The sequence below is a fragment of the Sinohyriopsis cumingii genome, chromosome 1, assembly GCF_028554795.1.
Source record: "Sinohyriopsis cumingii isolate HCF-2022 chromosome 1, ASM2855479v2, whole genome shotgun sequence".
NCBI lineage: Eukaryota > Metazoa > Mollusca > Bivalvia > Unionida > Unionidae > Sinohyriopsis > Sinohyriopsis cumingii.
The window spans coordinates 47,084,225-47,108,178 of record NC_142961.1 but is presented as its reverse complement, the minus strand read 5'-3'; the positions used below and the strand labels follow the sequence as shown (position 1 = coordinate 47,108,178).

Here is a 23,954-nt window from a genome sequence, read left to right as displayed (position 1 = left end):
AGGACACAACTAATATAATATGAATTAATTATCCGCATGGGTATCTTAGTTGCCTTCGCTTCTTACCGTAAAGAACCCACTGAAGATTAATACATCATCATGATGAATTCTGAGAGGTCAGTAGTTTAGAAGTCAAGATTTAAGAGTTAAGATTGTTTATTTGCCAATTTAAAATAATACTGTACATATATATATAAAGACACAATCCATAAAGTGTAGCATATATATGCATATTGTGTTAGTACTCAATATTGCGCATATGTTTTGTATAAAATATATGGTAGAACAATACTGAAACTCTGTGAATAACAAAAGGATTCTGTGTCGGCATAAAGCCATAACACGTTTCATGGGATATATAAGTATATCTAGCTTTTTCGAAATATTTTTCTTTAAGATCTTAATGTTTTTATATGATACTCATCTGCAACAAGCAACAAAATACAATGATAACAAAAACATTAGAAAGAAAGTATAAATTAGTAGCATCATTATGTATACATTCTCTTTTAAAAGTTGATAAGAACGAACATTTGAGTTACTAAAGAGTTTGTATATATACAAAAAGTTGTATTATAGAAAGACATTTCTCAAAATGTAACAGCAAATTATACATTTAGAGCAAATTTGAATTGAAAGTAGTTTAAACATTTTGAAGCATGACCCATCCACAATTAGAGGCTTTTAGCAGAAAACCTCCTGACTCCTTTTGCAATCTACTTCTATATCACAGATATTAGAGTAAGTATGTCATTTGTATTATAATATTCGCACCGTAACCAAGCCTATTCTTCGTCAATAATGCAATTACGTGCATCTCATTCACACAAACGTTTGTTTAAAATAGAGGCAAAGATGTCTTCACAATAATAAACTCCTAGTTACAATCTTTGTTACACATTCTTAACTACAATCCTGTGATAATGGCATATTACAACTTAATACAAGTAAATATCTGTTCTACCTGGACCCAAGTCCTGCCAAATCTGAGACTCATTAACAAGTGTACACTTTCCTAGTACTAGTCATGTATAGGTTTAATTATATACTGCTGTATATCCAAAATACGATTCCTCCCATTCACTATCATCAACAACGCCTTCTAAATATATGAGGTTCTTGAAATATTTTACCACACAGAGCAATATATGTAATACTTGCTAAATAAGCCCTTTTGTAACGAAATCTAAGCTTTGAAAAACTTACTGTTCTTATGTCTCCAACAGAACAAGGAAACCCTTGTTTCATCTATATATTTCCTTCCTTATTTAATAAAAACATCTGAAGTGCGTTTTTCCCGATGAACTTACAAACAAAAGATCAACATAAAGGCTCATCATAAAATTACGCAATAGCTTTTGCTATTATAACTCGATATCTCAACGCACATATTAAGACGATCTTGCTATGGAAGCAATAGTATTGGACTTTACAAAATCGGCAAATAATAAAAGAAATGTAATAATGAACCTACAACCTGATCAATATTTTGATGAGTCCATGCAGATGTATTCTGAATTACCAGTAGACACAAAGAACTCATTAAACTAATCTTCAAAATCCATTTTAACTGTTCAGAAACACGCACCCTCCATAACATTATTATTGGTATTGACCATTGAATTATTACAATGAAAGCTTAAGAGCATTTCAACGGAAAATGTACGCACTCGTCCCATTCTTGAACTTGTAAGTATGATAGAACTGGAAAAGCAATGGAAAAGCAGCCATGTAATCTACAATGCTCACAGTTGTGCAAGCTAAGCGTACAAATGGATTATAAAAAACATAATGAAACCTGTCATTTAAAACATGCATTACAAATGTTCAAGACATTTGTGCAAAATGTTTAGATGAAGCAATATATATTTCCCACAATATTTACAATTTTTTGGAACTGAATACAGCAATACCTTTTAATAATGAATGTGTCACCCGGTACTAGTTTTGTCAGCTAGCCAATCACGATTCTTAGCGCTCTGTGTCAGCCATTTTCGGAATCAAAAATATGCCTGATGCCTGATATATATGAATGAGATAATCATTTGTTTTGTTGAAAAGACGGTGTACACGAAGATACATATTTAAAACTACTGTACGCATGAAATACATCGTTTTATTCAATCATCTTATTGGAAAATTTGAGTGCATTCTCATTTGGATTTACGCAAAAATGTGTCAACTCTATATTCGTCACTACAAATAACTTGTAACGGTGGATTATCTGAATACAGGTACCAAGTAATTATACGACTTTACGCTTATGCTGGAATAGTAATGATTAATACAATACATTTAAATACTCACATTATAATTTCACCATAATTTGATGGATTGTCATCCTCAATATTATACACTTGCTGATCAGATGCTTTTCAGATATGTCTAATGAATTCATTACATTAAACAAATATATATGAAAATATGAAACAAAGTTACCTCTTTTTTCTCGAGCTTCTTCGTGTCATTATTAAGCTGACTTTGATATTTGCAAGAAGTTTCAATTAGTCGTTATTAACGAATTAACCGATATTTCATAATGTGAAGTCAGTTTTAACATACACCTCTCAAATGTATAAAAATAGTTTCTTAGAAGGATATAATTTCTGCATGTATAATCCAAGAGTATCATCCGGACATCGATAGGAATGGTTCCAATATTTATCACATCCTCATTGGTAGCAGCGCATGCAGCTTATATAACAATGATGATGGAGTCCATCATAGTGACATTAAGATTGCATAAGTGTTTTAAAGCCAAAATAAAGGAAGGCAATTGTTATCAAAACGACTATCATTCCAATGTATATAAACAGTGTTGAGGCGATACTTCGCTGCACTCTGACAATGACGTCTGCACGAACGTGTGAGGCCTCTATTAGAACTATGCCTGGCAGAGCATACTTCCTGGTTCCGATGATGGCAGGATTCTTCATTAATGTATAAGCAACCAGCCATTTGTTTCTTGGCCTTGAGTGACCTAGTATTCAGAAAACATAATTGATAATCGCTCATTTGAACATTACATATAATCAGAATAGAAGATCAGGTTTGTGTAAACAATTCTTATTTTTGCTTCGATATAACTATTTAACATCAGATGTTTAACTGGATCAGTCAGTTATTGCGACAAATATGTACCAGAATCGACTGAACGATCAAAAGGAATTTGCATCGATATTATTTAATTTGAGACCCAGCTTTAGTGAAGTTTCCGCACTTTTGATTGAATACAGGACCTTTATCTATGATAAACCCTGTCTGGAAACGGAAGGGTTTATAAAGCAGTTCAATTCCCTGCCAATATTTGAATAAATGGCTATCGTGCCTTCTAAGACATCAAGAATGTGCAATAATTAACATTATGCCCCCTTCAGAAGTAAATTTAAAATGAAGCAAATCTGATGTTACTGTAATATTTGAAAGAGTGTGAATATTAAAAAGTGCAGTGTACTAATGGATAATGGCAACGACAAAAAAGATAAACAACGAAACAATTCAATGTGCCATTAAAGGAGTTAAAGATTGTTATACTTAAAGAGCCGTAAAGGTAAAAGGGAAACAAGCTTCTGTGATGTTTCGAACGTTATGTATGGTATCATAATATTAAGAAATTTAATTTCTTTAATATATTTGCAGTATTTCGGGGGTAAAAGGGATTACATACAAACAGAAGACGATGATGACAGACACGCACTGAATTTGTTGAAACATTGTGAGTCCATCTTCAAGATCTTGTTGGTGACGATGACAAATCCAAAATCGTCTGGCAATAATTATGGTGGGAAGGGCGTTGAGTTCCTTAAATAACCAATATCCATTGGATAGGATTTGCGTTAGCATGGCGGGAGAAAGACACGTACCGGGACAAGTTCGAAATGTAACGCGTTTGGTGATTAATGCTTCTCATTGCTTTATTTATGAGGCGCCTGTTGAATATAAGACGTTTGGTGATTAATGCTTCTCATTGCTTTATTTATGAGGCGCCTGTTGAATATAAGAAAAGACATTTAAGTATCATTATATAATGTATACCTTGATATGGTGGCTGAGAAGATTGCGCTCCAAGTGTACTGTAAGTGAAGTTTTGGAAGGTTGTGTTCGCGTTGCTCCTTTGATCGTGCTTTTCTGTAGCAGTCTTCAGAAGAATCGAACAGAACACTCTCATTATGGGGTTATTGTGCGTGAAGTCCACCATCAACATGCCAACATAATTCATATAACCTTAAAGATATAAGAAAAAGTATTATATGCATAAATGAAAAGCCATTTAAGATTACGTGCAAAATACTATTAGCTGCTTAAAAATTAAATACTGGAAAATTACAGATATAAAATTCACAATGAACGCACAATATTTATTTCCCTTTAATGTTTTCTTATCCAACTATGCATGCATCCAGCCATGCATCCATCCGAACATACATCCATGCAGACATACATGCATACATACATAATTACATCAGCGCAATTTTACTTACATTTATCGTCACTTTCAAATCCCTTTGGAAACATGCATCTGTCCATCCTGGGTACGAGCAAAATTCCTAGGATTATGGTGCTGGTTATGCGTCTCAGGAAGACAATAACTCCAACACTCAGATTGACAAACAGCATGAAGAACTTGAACAAATCGTGGGCTTTTCTAAACGACAGAAGAAACATTTACATGTAGATATCAGTTCCATATCAGAAGTGAAGGTTAAAGCAATAATAGAAAACAAATGGTCTGTATTATGGTCGCCCTATGCAACCAAAGAAATTATTATAATAACCTACATCTGAGTGAAATCTAATCTATGGGAGTTAGAAACGTTTGACAATGGTCTGAGTTTTCTTATATTGTAACGTGTCGGGATCACAAAATATTCCATGTATTAAAACAATCAGAAATTACTAGATTTAATGTAATCACTTACTGAAATTTATCTTCACTGTCGTTAAGGCTGATAAAAGTATTAATGTCCGAATTATAACTGAATTATTAATTTGAGTGATTTGGTTGGTATTCTTACGACATTTTTGTTATAACCATTTATTCCCTAATTTCCTTGTAAAGGTTTCTAGACATGAACTTTAAAACAATTCGAAGCTACTTACTGCAACCACTCAATTCTTGATACAACCATGCTATTAAGGTAATTGAAAGTCGTTCTATCAGTTTACAAAAGCTATTGTCCTCAGTTCTTGAATCAACCATGCTATTAAGGTAATTGAAAGTCGTTCTCTCAGCTTACAAACGCTATTGTACTCAATTCTGGACACAACCGGGTTATTAAGGCAATTGAAAATCTTTCTCTCAGTTTACAAACGCTATTGTCTCTTTGGAAATGTACACATTACTTACTCGTGTATGTAAAAGGACATTTTTGAAGTATAAAGAAACAAAAAAATTTAGAGAACAAAAAATATAAATATTGTCCTACTAATTTTAATCAGTCAACATAAAATCTACAGATTATTTTTCAAATACTGCAATGGGCTTTGTTATGGTTTGAAACCAAATCTATTAAGCTAAATCTGGGTAATTAGAACTCGGTAAACAGATAGCGTCTCGATATCATGCTTTCAACTATATTGCATTTTACTTGCAGCATACATGAATGTATTTATGTATGTGTTTGTTTGTGTGTTTGTGTGTATATATATGTACGTGAACATGGGTGTGTGTGCATGTATGTATGTATGTATGCATGCATGTATCCGTGACAACTGTAATATGATAATTATATTTCGTGGTGTTGACGTATAAGGTCTTGCAAACATTCATTGGATTTGAATGAATTTTGTGGCATGTTTATGTGGATCACTAAAAGAGCCATATAGTTGTCTACTATTGACTTGAATGAAACTTGCAATTTCGGAGAGAATATGGTGCGGGTTTGGATGCGCCAATTTAACAATCATTACCATTATATAAAATGTCTACCATTGATGTAATAAATGAGCATGAAAATATCCCCCGTGAAGTCGTTGGCGTGCTCGCAATAGGCATCCGTGTACTTAACGGCATTTGAAAAGATTGCAGACGTGCCACCCGAGTATAAATTGCAGATATAAACGCCGCTGCAATTCTTTGACGGAACAGTTCGTGAGGAGATTTTCCAAAATCCTTTGCAGATCTCCCACTTGGAAAGATTACATGATAAACTTAACATCAAAGACACATGATAAACATATAGGCGTGAAATGGCCTAAAATGGGCGTTTACTAAATAAAAATAATTTACCGGTGATCATTTTGCAACCAAATTTGACGAATTTACGTTACCTTAATGACCACAATCTCATCAAAGAGACTGGAATTCGATGTGACTTTTTCAACTCGTGTTACCGCTGGAGAATAACGCACACCTGAGATTGCGCTCTCGTTTTCTCTTCAGTTAGCCTAATATCCGATCACAACCGTTTGGTGATCTGTCCGCGAACGACACTTTTATATTTTCACAAGATCATGGATGATATTTGGGGTGTGGAGACACTTCCTGAAGGCGCATACGATATTGCCTCAATCAATGATGAGGTCTGACGAAGAATTTTGGTGTTGACCGTTAGAGACTAACAAATTCCTTTTCGAGATGCTGACTCAGCACTTAGCTTCTTCAGAGCAATCGAATGGCTGCAATATTTGGGCAGCCGTCGTTGAGAACAGTTCTTGGTTTTGCGTGCACCACTTACTTCCAGGAGAGCATATCATACTTAGCCTGACATTGCCAGAGTTACCTCAACGATTCAGATCAATTTAACCTGTGATGCCATCAATGGAAGTTCTGAAACAGGTCTGATAGGCAGGAATAGTTATTCAAGGGTATTTACTGCATGGTTTTTCACCAACTGTGTATCTTGCATGACATAATAATGATATATATTCTATTCATTTTTTCGATATGAAACAATGACGATACACTGTCCGTTACAGATGGACCTGATTGTGATAAAATGATAGCAGTACATGGACGTCTCGACACCCGAGTGCGTTGATAACGCGAGAAAAATTGTTTACGCAACATATCATGGAAATGGCATCGGTCATGTTTTTCGTGAATTGTTTACAGGCGCACCAAACGTGCTCGCGGAATTGTTTTCACGCGCCGCAACAATCGCTAAATACATTGTAATACGAGACGTTGATATTATTAAAACGTTGCTGTAAATGTGAAAACTGGCTTAACAAGCGACTCAATCACTTCGATAGACTATAACGATTAGTGACTCGAGTGAGTACCGTCAAAAGCGTTTACGCTAATATCAGCAGAAACTCTGCGAGCTGCAGTTGTTAAAGCTATTAATGAAGCCGTTCTACAACAACCGTCAGATTTGGCGATTGTAAATCTGCCAATGGAAGGTAGATTACCGTTTGGAATGCCAGTGGAAATGTCGGTTTTGCTTGTCAATGTATTCCTCTTACATGATCCATGTGATGCAAAACGTGTTTGGTTTGTGTGCTAAAATAGGTGAAGGGCATGGAGGATAGAGGCTGTGACGAAGAAAAGTATATAAGAAGCGAAGAAAAGACCAATCCCGAATAATGAAATAACACGAACTCCAGTTACTAATACTTAGTTCAATTCAATCTTCCCCCACCAAATATTGAATTTCCTCTTTCAACCATTAATGCTTGAGAGGATTCATCCAGTAGGGATGCGAATTAAAGGAGTAAAGTCTACAATTCCAATGTGATTGTAGATTTTATCTGCTAGTATTGGAACATCTGGAAACAAGTGTTTATAGTGATATTACATCTTTAATAATTGGTTCTTTTCTTGCGACTGTGGAAATGAAAGTATCTGGTCCAGATGTTGTAAAATTTCCGAATGCCAAATATTGTTTAAATCATACTCATTACATTGCCAATGGTACGCCATCGTCAAAATCCTCATTGTGAGAGGGCAGGTACAACCAATTTGATTAAATTATTAATAGGGCTATATCTATCAAAAATGCTCCTTTAACATACGCATATGACAAAGTTGGTTTTGGTTTCGCCTCCCACGAGTTTTAACGACATAATTGAAATTACTTACTTTCATTTTAACTGTAAAAGGACATAGCCTGAAGAGGGTTATTTTGAGGCATGAGGTATAGAGCCAGAACTCTATCACAAACGTTTCTTTTGCATTTCTGTCATAGTTTGATTTCAGTTTTGATTGTGTAGACTAAAATATTAGTTATTGCTGCTTCACAAGCCTTTAAAATTTATTATTGAAATCAGATACGTAATCAAGAAGAATAATCTCTGATGTTTCTCTTTTAATAAATGGTACACGGACAGCATGTCCAAAATCTGGTTCATAACAATTAAAACAAAATGCTTCTTGTACAGATTCCCTACTAGCAAACAAGACCAAATGAACAGCTTTACCCCAAACTTTACTGTATCAGAGCAATATAGCGAATTATATGATTTCTAATACAATCTTTCTAAAGCCCAATAATGCTCATGGTGATAGCCAGAAGATTTCGATTGTTGGATTCATAATTCCTCCTTAACATGTTGCACAATTCCAGGTATTAAATTTGGTTCTTGATCAGATTGAACCGAATTGGTAAGGCCAATGAGTGGAAAACGTTTGCTATGGTATTATTCTTACCATTCCTCAAAGGAACTGACTCTGGAAATCTTGTGGGCACACACATTATGGTCAACAAGTACTGATTGCCTTGACGAACTCACTCTACCATCATTCTGCTAAATGGTTCTTTAAATGCAGTAATAGGGTGAAGATACGCCTCAAGTATCTTCTGATTGACAAGTGTAACAATATCTACAGTATTTACAAATTTCACCCTTAATTTTCGCCAATACAAATGATTCAAGATCTTGTGATAAGTCTTGTTGACTCCTATATGACCATCCAATGGTGTTTTATAGGCTAGACTAAGAATGTTGATATGACTTAGGAACAATAATTTGCTCGCTCAGTGACTTCTCGTCACCAGCAGGTATCTCTGGTTATCTCCATGTTCTCAAAAAGACAACATTTTTCTAAAACTATCAAACTGGGAGTTGAGTGGCTTCTGTTTCGCAAATAGCCCTCTGAAATCAACAGGACATATAAGGATTCTGTTTTTGTCTGACAACTTGCTGATAGCACCGATTCAAGTTCTATACAATATATATATATATATATATATATATATATATATATATATATATATATATATATATATATATATATATATATATGGATACAATTTTGCAATGGAATCGGTTCCCTTTTCCAGAGCGTTTCGGCGCTGGCCTACAACACTCTGCAGGGGTGCGCCGACTGATTTGATTAGATTTAGCCCGGAACCGGCTAAGCATTTCGATTGCTCCTTTCTCTTCCCCATAAACCAATCTGAGGTTTCCCTGACCAGTTTTCAAACACTGGAGAGTAATATGGTTCGTGTAGCTCTAGCAATCCCGATTACGCCCATGGCACGCCAAAGCGTCGATGAAGCAAAGCCACGGCACCTTATTTCCACCAGTAGATTTCAGGCCGTCCGTCCCATTGTGCAGACACTAATGGATAAGTGGCTGATACTTGACCAGTTTCCTTTCATGGGCTTCCTCTATTCTAGCTTCCTATGGCACTATCAGTTCTAACAAAATCACATGTTTGAGTCCTCCTGACAAGAAGACAATATCAGTTCTGAAGTTGGTGTTACACACGTCAGTTGGGAATATCAGCTGTCATTGTATATCTCATTCAGTTTACCAATCCTTCGCTGTTGTGAAAATGCCTGTCGCTTCAGTATTTTGTTTTTGTGTATGACACCGTTTTCACAAAACTGATCATGTTTGGACCACTTTCACTTGCTTGTTTCTTTCTCCTTCGTTATATCTATACTGGCGGCAATCTCAACAAGCACTTGGTCATGGCGCTAACGATAGCAATGTAGGAACTACCTTGCAGGATAGCAGTTCGACAAGATAAAGTATAAAAGACATTGACGTCACAACGTTTGAACATTTATATGAAATAAAATATGAAATTAAAAGTCAATAAAATGCTCAAAAAGTTAATAAAAATTGCTAAATGAGCGGAACTCTTTGAAATCATTCAAGATTTAATCTGGTTGGGAAAAGTTCTCAATTAAAGTCATATACAAACAACTTCTGTCACATAGGGTGAAATTATGCAGGAGAGAGAACAATTTCTAATGTTAGTCGACACATGCAGAGTGTACACTTTAGTCGAGATTCACCCTTCAGGAGTCATGGCTGGGTGAAGTAAGTGTGTAGTATACAGTACAATAGCACCTCATGTCCGTGTTTTCTTCCATTTGAAGCGTGCCATTCTACGAAGACGGGTTGGATATCCCGAAGCATCTTGTTGAGTGTTCGGCCAACATATTTCCCAAACACATAGGATATTCCATTTATTTAATACTTGGAACTCATTTTATGGGGTTTTATTCAGAAACAGTTCACTGCATAGCAGCTGTTTGTGTTTATCCTATTTTTGATTTCAAGATTGTTAGAAGAGGAAAATAGATGCTTATAACATAATACCCTAAACTTTATGAAGGAGTATACAAATACAGATACTACTACTACTACTACTACTACTACTACTACTAATGGTAATAATGAATAAAATAATGGTGCACCTGTTATCTATTGCAAGCGGCCTCTGTTGGTCAGTCGGGTTTAATCTCTCTTGCAACAAGAACTTTCCCACGATGAAGATTTGCAAGCGGAATATGATGAACACACTGACTGGGTACCTAAATGGGAATTGTACAATAAAATAATGCAGATAGTGTATTTTGTGCAAGCCATAAATTCACTAGTTCTAGAGAAGCCACCTCCTTCATATGCTCAAATCTTTTCTCAAAATTAGAAAATATAAAGTTTATATGTTTTGGTCAAATTGACTATGTATATTTGTCTTTTATTTCATCATTAATGTGTGAATATTAACGCGATTTCCATTGAATCCAGATGCTTTCTTCGTTTGAGATTGTTTCTTATCTTCTGTCGATTAGAAAGAGTTCATATTACCATCCACCCCAGGGAATGTCAACAAGCATATGTTATACTTCAAGCATATAGAAATCTAGTAATCTTAAGCATATTGATTTTAACAAAGTTCAGAATTACAAGTGTCACACTTTCCTGTCTGACTTTTTAAGCTTTTAATCATCCTAAGGCTACTGTTGATTTACTTCAGGTGGAGAATATTTTATTATAGGAATTTTTTAAACTATTTATTTAAAGTTCAACCTTTTGGTTCAACGTAAGTATTATTTCTGTCTGGATTTGTGTTCTTAGTTTAACTTACACGACATCTTTCCATATTTGGAAACCTTAGGCTTCTTTGTCATGGTATTAATTTCTGTCCTGCAGTTTAGGCTCGTTCGTCTAACGAAAGCATATTAGCTCTGTTTGTATTTATCTTTTCGTCAGGTTTGTTACTGCTTTTCCATAGCGTATGTATTTTAAGAATAAAGTAAACAAAAACCCTTTAAATGAACTTTTATCAAACTCTTATATTGTCAAAAATTTATATTTTACTAATTATAAATATTAAACCTTCAGACTGAGAACAGTAATTTAGTTATTATAGACAAAGACATTAAATGGGTTTATGAGCAAGTTAAATTTTAAAGTTCATTAACCTCTCAATAGTGTTAACACTATAAACTAGATTTTTAAAATTTTAAACTTTTAATGTCAGAAATAGTATAATTAAAAAAAATAATAATAAACGAATTTTAAAAATAAAATTTACTAAATGTTAAAGATTAAATAGACAAAAGTGAACGTTTGAACATGCTGATAAAACTTGAATATTATGAAATTTGTTCTGGATTTACGTTTAACGACGTAACAAATAAGGTAAACTTTAGCGACAAATATGTAAAATATATGAAAATCAGAGAAAAAAGGTAGCATGTGTATTTTATGTCTATTTGTTTTTAAAACAAATCATTTTAGAAAAAGAAGGAATTTACGAAAAACGTCTAAACAGTACGTGACAAAAGTAATACCTACTTCTAAAAAAACAAAGCTTTTGCGCCAGAATATAAAATCACTTTACTATTCAAAGACTATTTTGTATTGGTTAGCTGAACAATTTGTTTGAAGACATATTAGACGTGTATATTAGATTTTAAATAATGTCTATATTGTTGATAGACGGCAGGGTTCTTTGAATATGACATTTGCACTATCTATGATTGATTTGCTAAACTAGTACTTACACTAAAATTTGAAACTGTTGCAATAACTGCGGAACTTTATCACGTACTTCTACAAGTCTGAATACTAAGCACAATAGAGTTAACGGCACAAACAGGCAAAAGAAGCAAATGATTGTTCCTGGAAAGAAAAAGAAAAATAATAAATAATAGTGGGTGTATCTGATCAAGCAAAAGGGAATGATAGCTACAAACGATTCTAAAAGTACGCAATTGTAAACTGTTCATAAACAATAATGGAAGTAGTTTGATAATACGCGAACTAGTCGTCTTATTGTCTTTTTTAATGTCATGAGTGTCATAACATTTTAAACCTAATAGACAATGGTTTTAGATTCTGTTTATTACATTAGTCCAATCTGTTTATTACATTAGTCCAAGCTGTGGTACTCTGGATAGTGCATACCTACAAGTGATGTTACTTTGGTAGAGTTCTTCAAAGTGTTTGATGAATTGTTATGATGTAATATTTTGAGGCATATGAATACTGTTAGGAAAACATAGTCCCATGGATTTAAAATAGGAGAAAAGTTAATAATACAGTTAGTAGCATAGACTGGGGTCAAGTAGCATATGAACAAGTGTATGCTAAAGGAATTACTTTAATTAAAACCAACGACTAGGCAGCAACAGCGACAACGAAGAACCGTCTTGATGCTAGTGTCTTTGAAGAGCTAATAATTGTGAAAGCATTAGAAAATTAAATTTCTTTAAAGATTGTGGGTCATATCGAGACGAAAAACACAAAACGTTAATAAATTTATTATGCGTATTCTGGTATTGCATTCAATATAATATTCATATATTTCTGTTGAACCCTTATTTTGGCATATGGAGTTTCCAAAGATTGTCGAGTTCATGAAAAAACAAATGATCAGACGGTAAGCATACAATAACGTACAATAACTGTGTGATATCTAACTTAAATGTGCAATCATCGAACTGGCATCGATCCTAATGGCTTAAGAATCATTATCAATTTTGTAATCTGATCTTTAAGAAGAATGTTCAGCACTAATCTACTAATCATTCATCCCCTTCTTTAATCCAATTGATCATACATTATTACCATGATAATGAGCGCTGTAAAATCGATTAATATTAGTATATTTTATGATTTGGTACTTTCAACCAAACATCTCTTGATTTTTCTAAGATTGGTCCTAAGTTTGGCTCAAAGTGAAACTAATTATACAAGTTAAAGCAAGGCAGTCAAGTTATTCACTAGCACAAGCCGTAATGATGCAAACACTTGTCAAAATTGCGAAGATGAGAAAAATCGTCCGTATAAAGGCATGCATAATATATTTAAATACCAAATGTGTCAGATGCAAGAAGCGAAAGTCAGTGTATTCATGAAAACAGTCATAAAGGCGTATTCCTCTTATCGTAAATACAAAGACGTAGTAAAAAAATGAAATAATAATATTTTCCTGAAGATTGTTAATGAGAGTCGTTGCTGCGGATGTTAGTTTTGTTTCTGTACCATATATCATTCCAATGATTTGGTTCCCCATGTACTGTGTGCTTCGAATCTGTAAGATAAAGGAAATGTGTTTTTTAACTACCACCAGAGGTGTGTTTTGGCATTCCGATCAAAGACAATTTTGTTCAAACATGATTGCTTTCTCTTCTGTAATCAGCAACATGTTTAACATAAGTAATTGTTCGGTTGATATTTCCATCTTGTTCGCATCGTGTAACTTCGTCGATTAGCTGAAAGTTAATCCTTACTTTCTGTTACTGGAAAGTAGGCAGTAGGGAATCATGGTAACAAGCCGCGTGTAAAGCTCCAAAAAGATTAGGCCATCTCTGAATGAATTAAGAAACCATATTTTCCTGGTTAGAAAAAATAGAAGAAGAGTTTAAAGTTGAATTGAACTATTGAAAATTTACTTCCTCTCCGCTTCAACCAAAAATTCTTTACCCATGCAAAAAGGAATATTGGTTCATGAAATATTAGTTGGATCACACTCGTGTGGTCACAACGCTAAAGCCAACGGACAAATTACTCAGACAGAAACATGGTTTTGTTTCAGTCGTACAAATAGCTGAAACGACACCGTATCCTTCAGTAGATATAAAGAGCAATTAAAATTGTCGGCCTTATTGTCAACAATATTGCATCGGGTGGACCGAGAATACATCTCAGCTACAACTTGGTCAGATTAAAACGGTGTCCGAAAAAGATCGAGTTAATTAGTTAATAAGCTGACCCTAGCAATCGTTATCCTAAGTTTCCTGTGCATGAGTAGGATAAATTCAAAGGTAACAATGCGCTAGTAACATTTTCTGGAAATAGTTGCATCTGAATGAAATGACTGGATTTTCTCGTAAGAGTGACCTTTCCGAAGAGTTCAAAATCACACATACCAGCTTTGTCATCCTTTGAAAAAGCAATGAGGTTAAATAGGCAATAAACATTTAATTGTCTATTTTAGCTTCGTTTTAGCTAGTTTCTCTACATAAATGCTATCCTTCTCAACATATATCAGAGCATTTAGAAACATTTGCATAATTTTCAGAGTACTTTGTTAACATGCAATATAGAAGTGATTCAAATAGTATAGTGATTTCAGGTATAAACTGTATCTCTAATCACAGAGTACTGCACCGAATAGTAGCCGAAAGCTGTTGATGCGGTAAAATAATGAGATACATGACAATATTAACATGTTCCCAGTTAGTTTCTGCTGAATTTGTGGCAGATTTTGTATCATTAAGAAGTATGAATAACTCTGACTCTGGGCAATTCATATTCAGTTTGTTTCAATTATCAATTATAGAAGGCATTTAATAACCAATAGACTCGAAAGTAGGACGTGGTCCTCGTGCCTTACATTTGCGGTCTCATCTCCTATAGTGTTGTTTTTTCTCTATAAACACAACTTCAATCGAAGGTTGATTTCAAGAATCTTCGAAAATTCCTAACCGTACTTTTTCCTAATTTTCCGAGGTAACAGTGAAACAGAAATTTTAAACATCAGCTCAAGCAACAAAAGATTTTTGTGACAATTCTAAGCGAAGCTGAAATCGAGATCCAAATAGCCCGGTTTGTGTTCGGCGCTGTGACCAGAACATTTATTCTGTCAATTGGCTTTTCTGCAATATTTATACCTAAAAATCTCGAAACTATTTTGAACTAATAATACATTTTTCGTTTTAAAAGTTTAGAGACGAAGGTATTGTATAGCCGGTATGCTTGTATGCAAGCAACGAATATTACAGATTCCAAAAAGTGGCCAAATATTCTCTTCCTGGCTGCATAAATGCTATATATTTCGATTTTCGAAAGTGTCAATGACAATAATCCAGATTTCAAGAAAGTAAGGATATATTGGCATTAACATGTCACATTCATCGTAAGAGTGGTATCACTTGCTTAGTGCAACCAAAGACTTGCATTGTTTTATGCATAAAACAGCATTTTCTAGATTTTGACCTATTTGCCAGGGATTTTAGGTCATTACACAGAATTAAATGGTCGTCTGGATCGAATAGTTTTCAGCCTAAACCAAAACCATGAACGAAACTATGGCCTGTGATCTAGCTGAAAGTGAAGATCATTTGTATTGTCTAAATGTACCATATGCAACTCTGGTTCTATATTACGACCATAAGCAGGACTAAAAGAAAGTGTTCGCACGAGAGGGGTGGACTAAATATCCTGGTTCCTGTATGTATGTATGAATGTATGTATGTATGTATGTATGTATGTATGTATGTATGTATGTATGTACAATATTGAAAATCAAGATTAATATATTTCTTATGTATATTTAATTTGTATTGTCAGACTGACTGATTAATGTCATTTTTATAAACGACATATTACATAGCTAAATCCAATCTATTCTTTTTTTATAATAGCTTATGATCATTATTACTTGGTTCTAAACATGTGTACAGATGTTGAGTTCCAGGTCTAGGTTTGGTTTTAGAAATTAAGAAAATCCTAGGAGTAAGTTGTTTATGAATATGATGTAAAAATGACCCTCATCCTGTTCTTGTATTGTTTCTTTGCTTTTGATATGAATGTTGTTTAATACAGATTTACTCATTCACATCTTATCAGTATTAGTGGAATCAATTTAAGCTGTGTTCACTTAATATTTGAAAGGATCTATTTATTTACACTATTCGCTGGAATTACAAATTCTCATTAACACTTTTCGGATTAAATTACTGTTTTGGGATTATTGTGAATTCATTGAAGGACATTTTGGATTATATCATAATGATAAATCAAGACTGTTTGCACATTAACACTATTCCACTGTATGGGTATATCAGCAAATTTAAGTTTGGAATTCATTCGGAAAACCACTGGAATTCACTCGGAAAACTCTATAGTTTTTTACTTGTAACATAACTTTTAGGACTGTTTAGGATATCATTCAAAATACTGCAAGTTACTTTTAAATATTTTTAAATTTACGCTCTGTGGAAATGCATTATTCGTTGCATTTTACAAAAATGTTTATCCTTCGCTCGTTTCTGTTATTTAGTTAAAGACCACAAGCTCGTAACATTTCAAAGCTCTGGAAATTGATTGCTTGGAGATATAACATATTGCTAGCTTGGCTTTTCATTAAAAATTATAAAACAGTTAGGAAAATGTCCAAATGAATACCCATCAGCATCAAAGATTTTAGGTGACATAATACTTTACATCCTTCCTTTGGGTTAATGTTTTAAATTTAGGTAATTTAAATTTTCGTGTCCTCTCGAACATCCATAGCAAGGAATTTCTTCACCCAGAATCTAACTGCATTCTCTCCCTCTAGTTCAATTACTGCAAGCTGATCCATTTGTAAACATCTTCTGAAACTCTTGGAAATAGGTTATTACATTTCAAATACATTTGCGAAGGAAAATGACGTCGCACCCACTTCAAAGTTATCACTCCGTGAAAAGAGGACAGTGGGGTACAAGTTAGACCTTGACTCTGTAATTTGCCATTAACGGGGTGTTTCTTCTCGTATTGATTGCACGTGACAACTGTCCTTTATTCTAAAGATGTTGCTAACATGAAAGCATTGTCAATCCATGAACAAACAGTGTTATTTAAACGCTATATCTAACGAGCACTTAACACTGGGCATGAACGGAAACTGGTTATCTTGCATCAACATACACTATAAGATCCTAAATTAATTAAAGTCAGTTAGGGCACTTAAACTTTGTTTGCATAAATTGCAATCAAAATACCATGTAAATCGAAATCGTTCACAGAGTTTAAACTATTTGTCTTTAACAGAGTTACACCTACGTAGAAAATCATTAGAGACTTGCGCTATGTATGACATCAGGCTATCGAAAATGGATAACGTGTAGATGTCATAAAATAAATATTGCCTGATGTAGAAAATGTCCTAATTTTTCAGTTTCTGTCAGTATTTAATAATATTCCTAGACGAAGTGTTCTGACACCAAACTCATTAACTAAACTTCGAATTTATGTATCGGAAATTCTGTTGGCACTTCATTTGAATGACTTATATGGTGAATTAGGTCAACGGTTGTAGTTTCCTTGCAAGGTCAAACAAGGTTTAATAACAACACTAGCGTGTGCCCTTAAAATGCATGTTTGGAAAACAAGAACGCTTCAACAAGATTATTATTCAGAAGAGTTGATTTATTCAAATAGATAGATAGATAGATAGATAGATAGATAGATAAATAGATATGCCTCTCGTTTGCCTTTGCTTTCGTTGGCTTTCATTTGGAATCTGTCGGAAGAATTGTAACGGACGGATTTACATCAATAGTCGGCCTAGATGTCAGTAAATGAACCCCACCACTTCCGCAATTAAAACAAAAAATGATCATGAAATGTCTTCACATTATGTCACCAGGGGACCCTACTGTAGGATTTGTGTGTCTTTATACGGTCCATAACGTGCTAAATGATGGCACTGATCACAAATTGGGAAGGGAGATTAATTATTAATTGAAAAAGCGGTAGAGTTCTACGAAATTGTTCATTAAATGTGTTAAAGATAAAGTAAGTTCCAGAATCGTTCGTGAAAAATAAAATTAACGCGGAAGATACTTACTAGATGTGTTTCTGCCTTTATTTGTTCTGTTCTTTCAGGAAGAAATTCTCTTTCTCCTTTGTATAACTTCAGCATATGCCATCTGCAATAGAAAAAGACGTTTGATAACGAATGTGAAAAACAAATGGCAAGGCACAGTTACATATAAAAAGGTTTGACAGGACTTGTTTCGGATTCAACTTTTCTTCTTCTTAACCGCTAATTTATGTCTTAAAGAATATTTGAAACTTATAATTAATTCAACAAGCGGCAAAACAAAGGTTTGACGATTTATTTTACAAGGAATGTGAAAATCTTTTCAAATTCCTGCTCATAGTTAAAATGAGGTGAAATAAATCCATATCCTTAGTTGACTTTGGCCGCATTTCTGCTCTGAATCGCTTTAATAAAGTGATGCGTTCGCGTCGTATACGTGTGTAATTTTGAATTTTCGTTTTGTTTTTGGACAATACTTTTCATAATATTGCAATTAATAACTATCAGGTTTGATATTTAGTTTGAGTTTCTGTTTCTGCTGAATGTCTTTAGACTTTGTTATAAATATTACCTTATATATCGTTCAAAATTTGCTTTATTCGATATATGGCATTGAAAGAGATTCACATGAGTAAATTCCTTTGCATATGGCTACAAGGATGCTTTTGAACTTTTAACTGCCTTAGAAGCTCAAATGCTCAAGTTAAAACATTGGAATTTAATTTTAAACTACATTATAACAGACAAAACATATTTGCATTTCCACGGCATGACCTTATACAACTTTTCTATTGAACTCTTTCCATATCCCGCCTTAGAAAAGTGCGGATATACAAGAAAACTCGTCAGGATTTAATACCTGCAGACGTAGTACCATAATTGAAGAACATTTCAACTGTGACATTGAATTTTCTGATAAAATCTTGTATAAAAATATAATGCTTTGATGAAAACACACACACACACACACACATACACCCCAATATATATATATATATATATATATATATATATATATATATATATATATATATATATATATATATATATATATATATATATATATAGTAGAACTTCGATTATCCGCCGGGACGCGGGATCAAGACCTTGACGGATATGAGAATAGAAGGATAATGGAACTTGTACATTAAAGTATTATGCAATAGTCTGGGTCCTTAAAAATTATATTATCTACATATGTACATGTACCTGTTTTTTAATATTTTGACGTACAATACCCTGACGGTTAACACACACACACACACACACACACACACACACACACACAGATATATATATATATATATATATATATATATATATATATATATATATATATATATATATATATATATATATATATAAAGAAACAAGAAAGAGATGACTATTCTTAGCATACTTTCTGTGAGTCATAAAATTACATTTCGCTCAGAATTATCCACTCCTTTTTTGAAGACATTTTACATCCATGCAGTAGGTACATTCTCCATTCGTTCAAAACGGATCGAGAGTAATGGATAGACATAATAATATACACGGTTCATGAGAAAAAGGAGTAAAACAGGAACAAGCCAAAGATTTTAAGATTTGTTGGCTACATGAAATGCTCTAAAATTAAAGCTTCAGTAAAAACGGAACATTACAGTAGCGACATACTCGCGTTGTGGTTTTTTGTTTTGCATTAAACATTATAAAAGCATTACAAGTCTATTATGAACTCGGTCCAAATATACATTTACTTGATTAGATTTTTGATTGACGATTGAATTCACTTGCTCCACGCGTGTTATATGAAGCAAAAAGTATTTTTTTATTAAGTTGGTTTGAAAAATCAACGTGCACGATCTGTACGTTTTTAAATTGTATTTGAATAGTTATTAGGGTTCGGTCTGATCGATAAATATGTAAAATGCCCGGCATGTAATGTGTTTACTTTCGTAAGATAGTTTGCCTAAACCTGATAAAATTGTTTTCCGCTGGATAGTTAAAAACGAGAGGACCGCATCATGTCAAGTGTTGGGAGGATGGTTTCTAAAATGTCGAAATGTTCCGGACTTTCCTCGAAAGAGCAAGCGTTTACGCGTCTATTTATTCAAAGCGTGCATAATACCCAATAAATTAAACGAGCAAGAAAAAGAAAAAAAACGATGGTCAGATCTCAAGTGACAAATTATTGTATGTTCGTGTGTGCATGGTTTTCTTAGGTTTTTTTGGAGGGGGTGGGTGGCAGAATGCACCCCCCCCCCCCCGATTTTGCCAAGCATGAGGGATAAATACAAATTAATAATATCAAAACAGGAAGGAAAATAATTTCCCAGTTGTTAAAAAGATTTGAAGTTTTGCACATTTTGCACTCGATCAGAACAAAACAAGGTTAGAAAAAAAGTGTTGAAATGTATACAGTGCCTCTACAGCTCAGTTAACAATAGAAAAGATAAGTTTTTTTTTTTTTTATCGGAATCATCCGAATATGACGTCACACCACTATTACAGGACTATTTTAATAAAACTAGTGATATTCATGTAAGTAATAGATTCGCTCATAGGTACCAACTGTGTTAACTGTAGAGAAACATTCGAATAGATGTTAAATAATATAAAACTGTTTCTTCCCATGGATACATGCACACATGAAATAAGAAGACATTCTCGACTCTTAATATCGTATGAAATGAACGCATAGTAAAAACTGTAAAGATAACGAGTTTAGGAAAACATGTGCTTTCAGGTTAACGTTTGTTTGCCGGCGCTACGATCTAATTTGCATCGAATTTTCATCAAGAATATGCTTTAGATATTTTAAGAATCATAATAGAAACCTGATCAGTTTGGTTTGTTGCTAGGCTAGTAGTGCCAAAAAATATTAGTCTCGAAACTGTGCAGTCATGACAGTAGAAGTGTGAAGGCGAGCAGAACTATAGAGTTCGGCATTCAAATCGCGGCAGGCAGCTCGCACATGAGCCACAAAGCTTTGAGTGTGGAAAAGTATTAGCCATAGTATATATAATATCTCGTGAGCATACGTCATAGAGATCACCAGTCATAACTACAAAGTACATCCAATGGAATCACGCGTCTCAGCGCACAACATGGCATATAAGAGGGATTCCTTGATGGCTTGGCCGTGTATTGCTGTACATAATAGCGGTACTCCTCTCGATAGGTAGACATCGATGTGGTGGCTAAACATTACAGCAGATACCCATTAGCCCATAACCAAGCAAATGGATTCAATAAATTTTACTGTTAAAATAGAACATTGTAACATGATGTAACACTTGCATTGTATTAACGAACAGAAACAAAAATAAAGATCTAACCTTAGGGACAAATAGCTGACAATGCCTTGATTTTTATTTACTTTGTGGTCCTCATTGAGAAATTATTTGGTTGGGTATTGTATTACGCGGACAGATTCAGAGTTTAAAACTTTACCCCCAATGAGTCAACTCGTGTGATATAAAATTAATTTGACTGAACACGCATAAGTAATGGAGACCAATTTCTCTCCATTTTGTCTATATAAAAGCTGAGTGTAACAATAGTGAATCACACTTCTCCTATATCATGCTTCTTAGAGTTTAAAGAGAGTATTAATTAGTGCAGCCTACAAGGAATTAAGAAGTACGCCCGCCCTTAATTCTTGCTCTCTTTCAGTATCTTCGATTATGTTTGTTTTTTTGTCCAGAGTCAACTGAAAGCGCAACTACAATGTAAGAATAACTAATTGGAATGTACCAACTTGTGTTATGAATATTTGATTTAATTTATATTTGATTTAATTTGTGTTTGGTTTGATTTGATTGTTTTCGGTATTTGGAATCTTTTTATTTTCTTTACGTGTCAATGTAATGTAATTTTGTATACAAGGAAATTGATATTTTCCAGAAATTAAATTTGACCGGAATGTTTCCATAAATATCTAAGACTAGAAACACTTGTTTCTATGTTTTACTTAGTTCCTGGCCTTGATTGAGGGTCAAGTAAACAACATTTTCTTGGAGTAAAATGATTGGTTCTTATCAAGGACATACAGGAGCTAAGTGATTTTTACGTGTAAATATGATCACGCGATCCTCTACGTCGCAATTCGGCATTTCCAAAATTGCGAAATACTTAGTATTAATAGTAATGTTTAGATAGAAATCTCAGAGTCCGGGCGTTTAAACACTTGATGTCAAGTTGTTTACTTCTGTTATGACCAGTATTGCATTTTTGAGTTTTTGAGTTATTGGTTTCCAGATTATTTGAACTCTAAATGATTAGTTCGTTTCTCTTGAAATATCATTGTATTCATACAGAATTCTTAAAAAAGGACAATTGTTGAATATTTTATTTTGGATTTCCAAGACCGGAGGATTAATTTTTGTATTTCTACAAGGAACTGTAACGACTTCAACACCTTACAAGTTACAGCATACGTCATCGCCATTCATTATTAGGACTTCGAAAATTTTATTCGTGGATTATTCTTGGATTGCAGCATTTTGTTATAGTTTACAAAGCTTGTTGTTTTCACTCTTACTTGTGTTACTGTTTATTCGAGCTAAACATGTAACATAAGAATTATATGTCAAGTACGTCTAAATAACACAATAACAATATGTAATGAATTAATAGAAAATTACCTACATGCCATTCATGTACGTTTACATAATACAATTATAATATAAGAAGAAATAATTGAAGTTAACATACTTATACGTCATGAGTAGAGAGTAGATCACACTACAGCCATATATTCCTGTAGCTATGCCGGAAGCAATACTACATCCTGAAATTGTATTGACAAGAATACCATTTATTATTGATCAAAACAGTGAACTAACGACAGTGTTAAATTTGTTACCCTCATGGGTAAGTCAAATATTTATTAAAATGGGACTCAGGGAGCAAGCATAATGTTTACTGAATATTTTACTCAGTCAGGAACTACAAATTACGGTTATTTGTGTCATTGAATATTCCACATGCTTAAATCGACTAATGCCTGTCCCTAGATATCATGGCATTCTACCATCATCCATCCATCCGTACATCCAAAGACAAAATATACATACATATATAGATGCATGCATGTCAAACGTGGAAACATAATATCAAAAACGTTTCTTACTTTTTGTTAGTGGTCTCTTGTAGCTGGAGCTAAATCAAAACAAGTTAACTGAAGTATGCGCAAACGTGCAAATGTAAGATCTGAAATTTATGTTATATTCATAGCGTTTATATCATGTTTATCATTTGGTGATGCTTTAATGTAAATAGTTGTCAACTTCAATACAAACCTTGAAGAATATACGCTATTCTAAAAGGTTCCAAAACTGTATCGAATGAAAACTGTTGGCTTAATATGCGTAACAATTTCTGCAAAATATCCATCAAAAGCTGTTCGGTAAGAATGATCTGAAAGAAATATAAACCGTTTCCATGTAATTTATTTTGTAATATTAAACACTTCAAAGATGGTTTGCTTCAGACTTTAATGAACCCATACAATTCGTCAAAGCTTTACCACACTTAATGGCAAGTGTACGATTAGAATCATAAATACATTTAATCATTCAGGAACGGATTTGATTGGAAGATGCACACAATATGTATGTTCGTAGCTGCATATTTGAATCAATCGGAACACGCTGGCCTTTCCGACAATTATCGGAAAATACAACAGAAATTTTAAAGCAGCCACCGCAGCATATTCATGTGTCTCATTTACTAAATGGCGTTATCT

The 23,954-nt window shown here is 33.8% G+C and overlaps 1 protein-coding gene across 1 annotated transcript in view; it reads right to left on the bottom strand.

The window, feature by feature from the left end:
• Positions 1 to 138: 138 nt before the first annotated feature.
• The window catches only part of LOC149806804 (stimulated by retinoic acid gene 6 protein-like), a 39,507-nt gene continuing 15,691 nt past the window's right edge, over positions 139 to 23,954 (bottom strand). The window contains exons 9-17 of the mRNA XM_089957883.1: positions 23,509 to 23,626; positions 22,922 to 22,997; positions 18,248 to 18,329; positions 13,675 to 13,723; positions 12,192 to 12,309; positions 10,596 to 10,712; positions 4,482 to 4,645; positions 4,036 to 4,224; positions 139 to 2,980 (exon numbers count right to left, since the gene is read on the bottom strand). Of these exons, the coding sequence (XP_089814009.1) occupies positions 2,733 to 2,980; positions 4,036 to 4,224; positions 4,482 to 4,645; positions 10,596 to 10,712; positions 12,192 to 12,309; positions 13,675 to 13,723; positions 18,248 to 18,329; positions 22,922 to 22,997; positions 23,509 to 23,626 (1,161 nt within the window). The 3' untranslated portion in view covers positions 139 to 2,732. The remainder of the gene's footprint in view (positions 2,981 to 4,035; positions 4,225 to 4,481; positions 4,646 to 10,595; positions 10,713 to 12,191; positions 12,310 to 13,674; positions 13,724 to 18,247; positions 18,330 to 22,921; positions 22,998 to 23,508; positions 23,627 to 23,954) is intronic.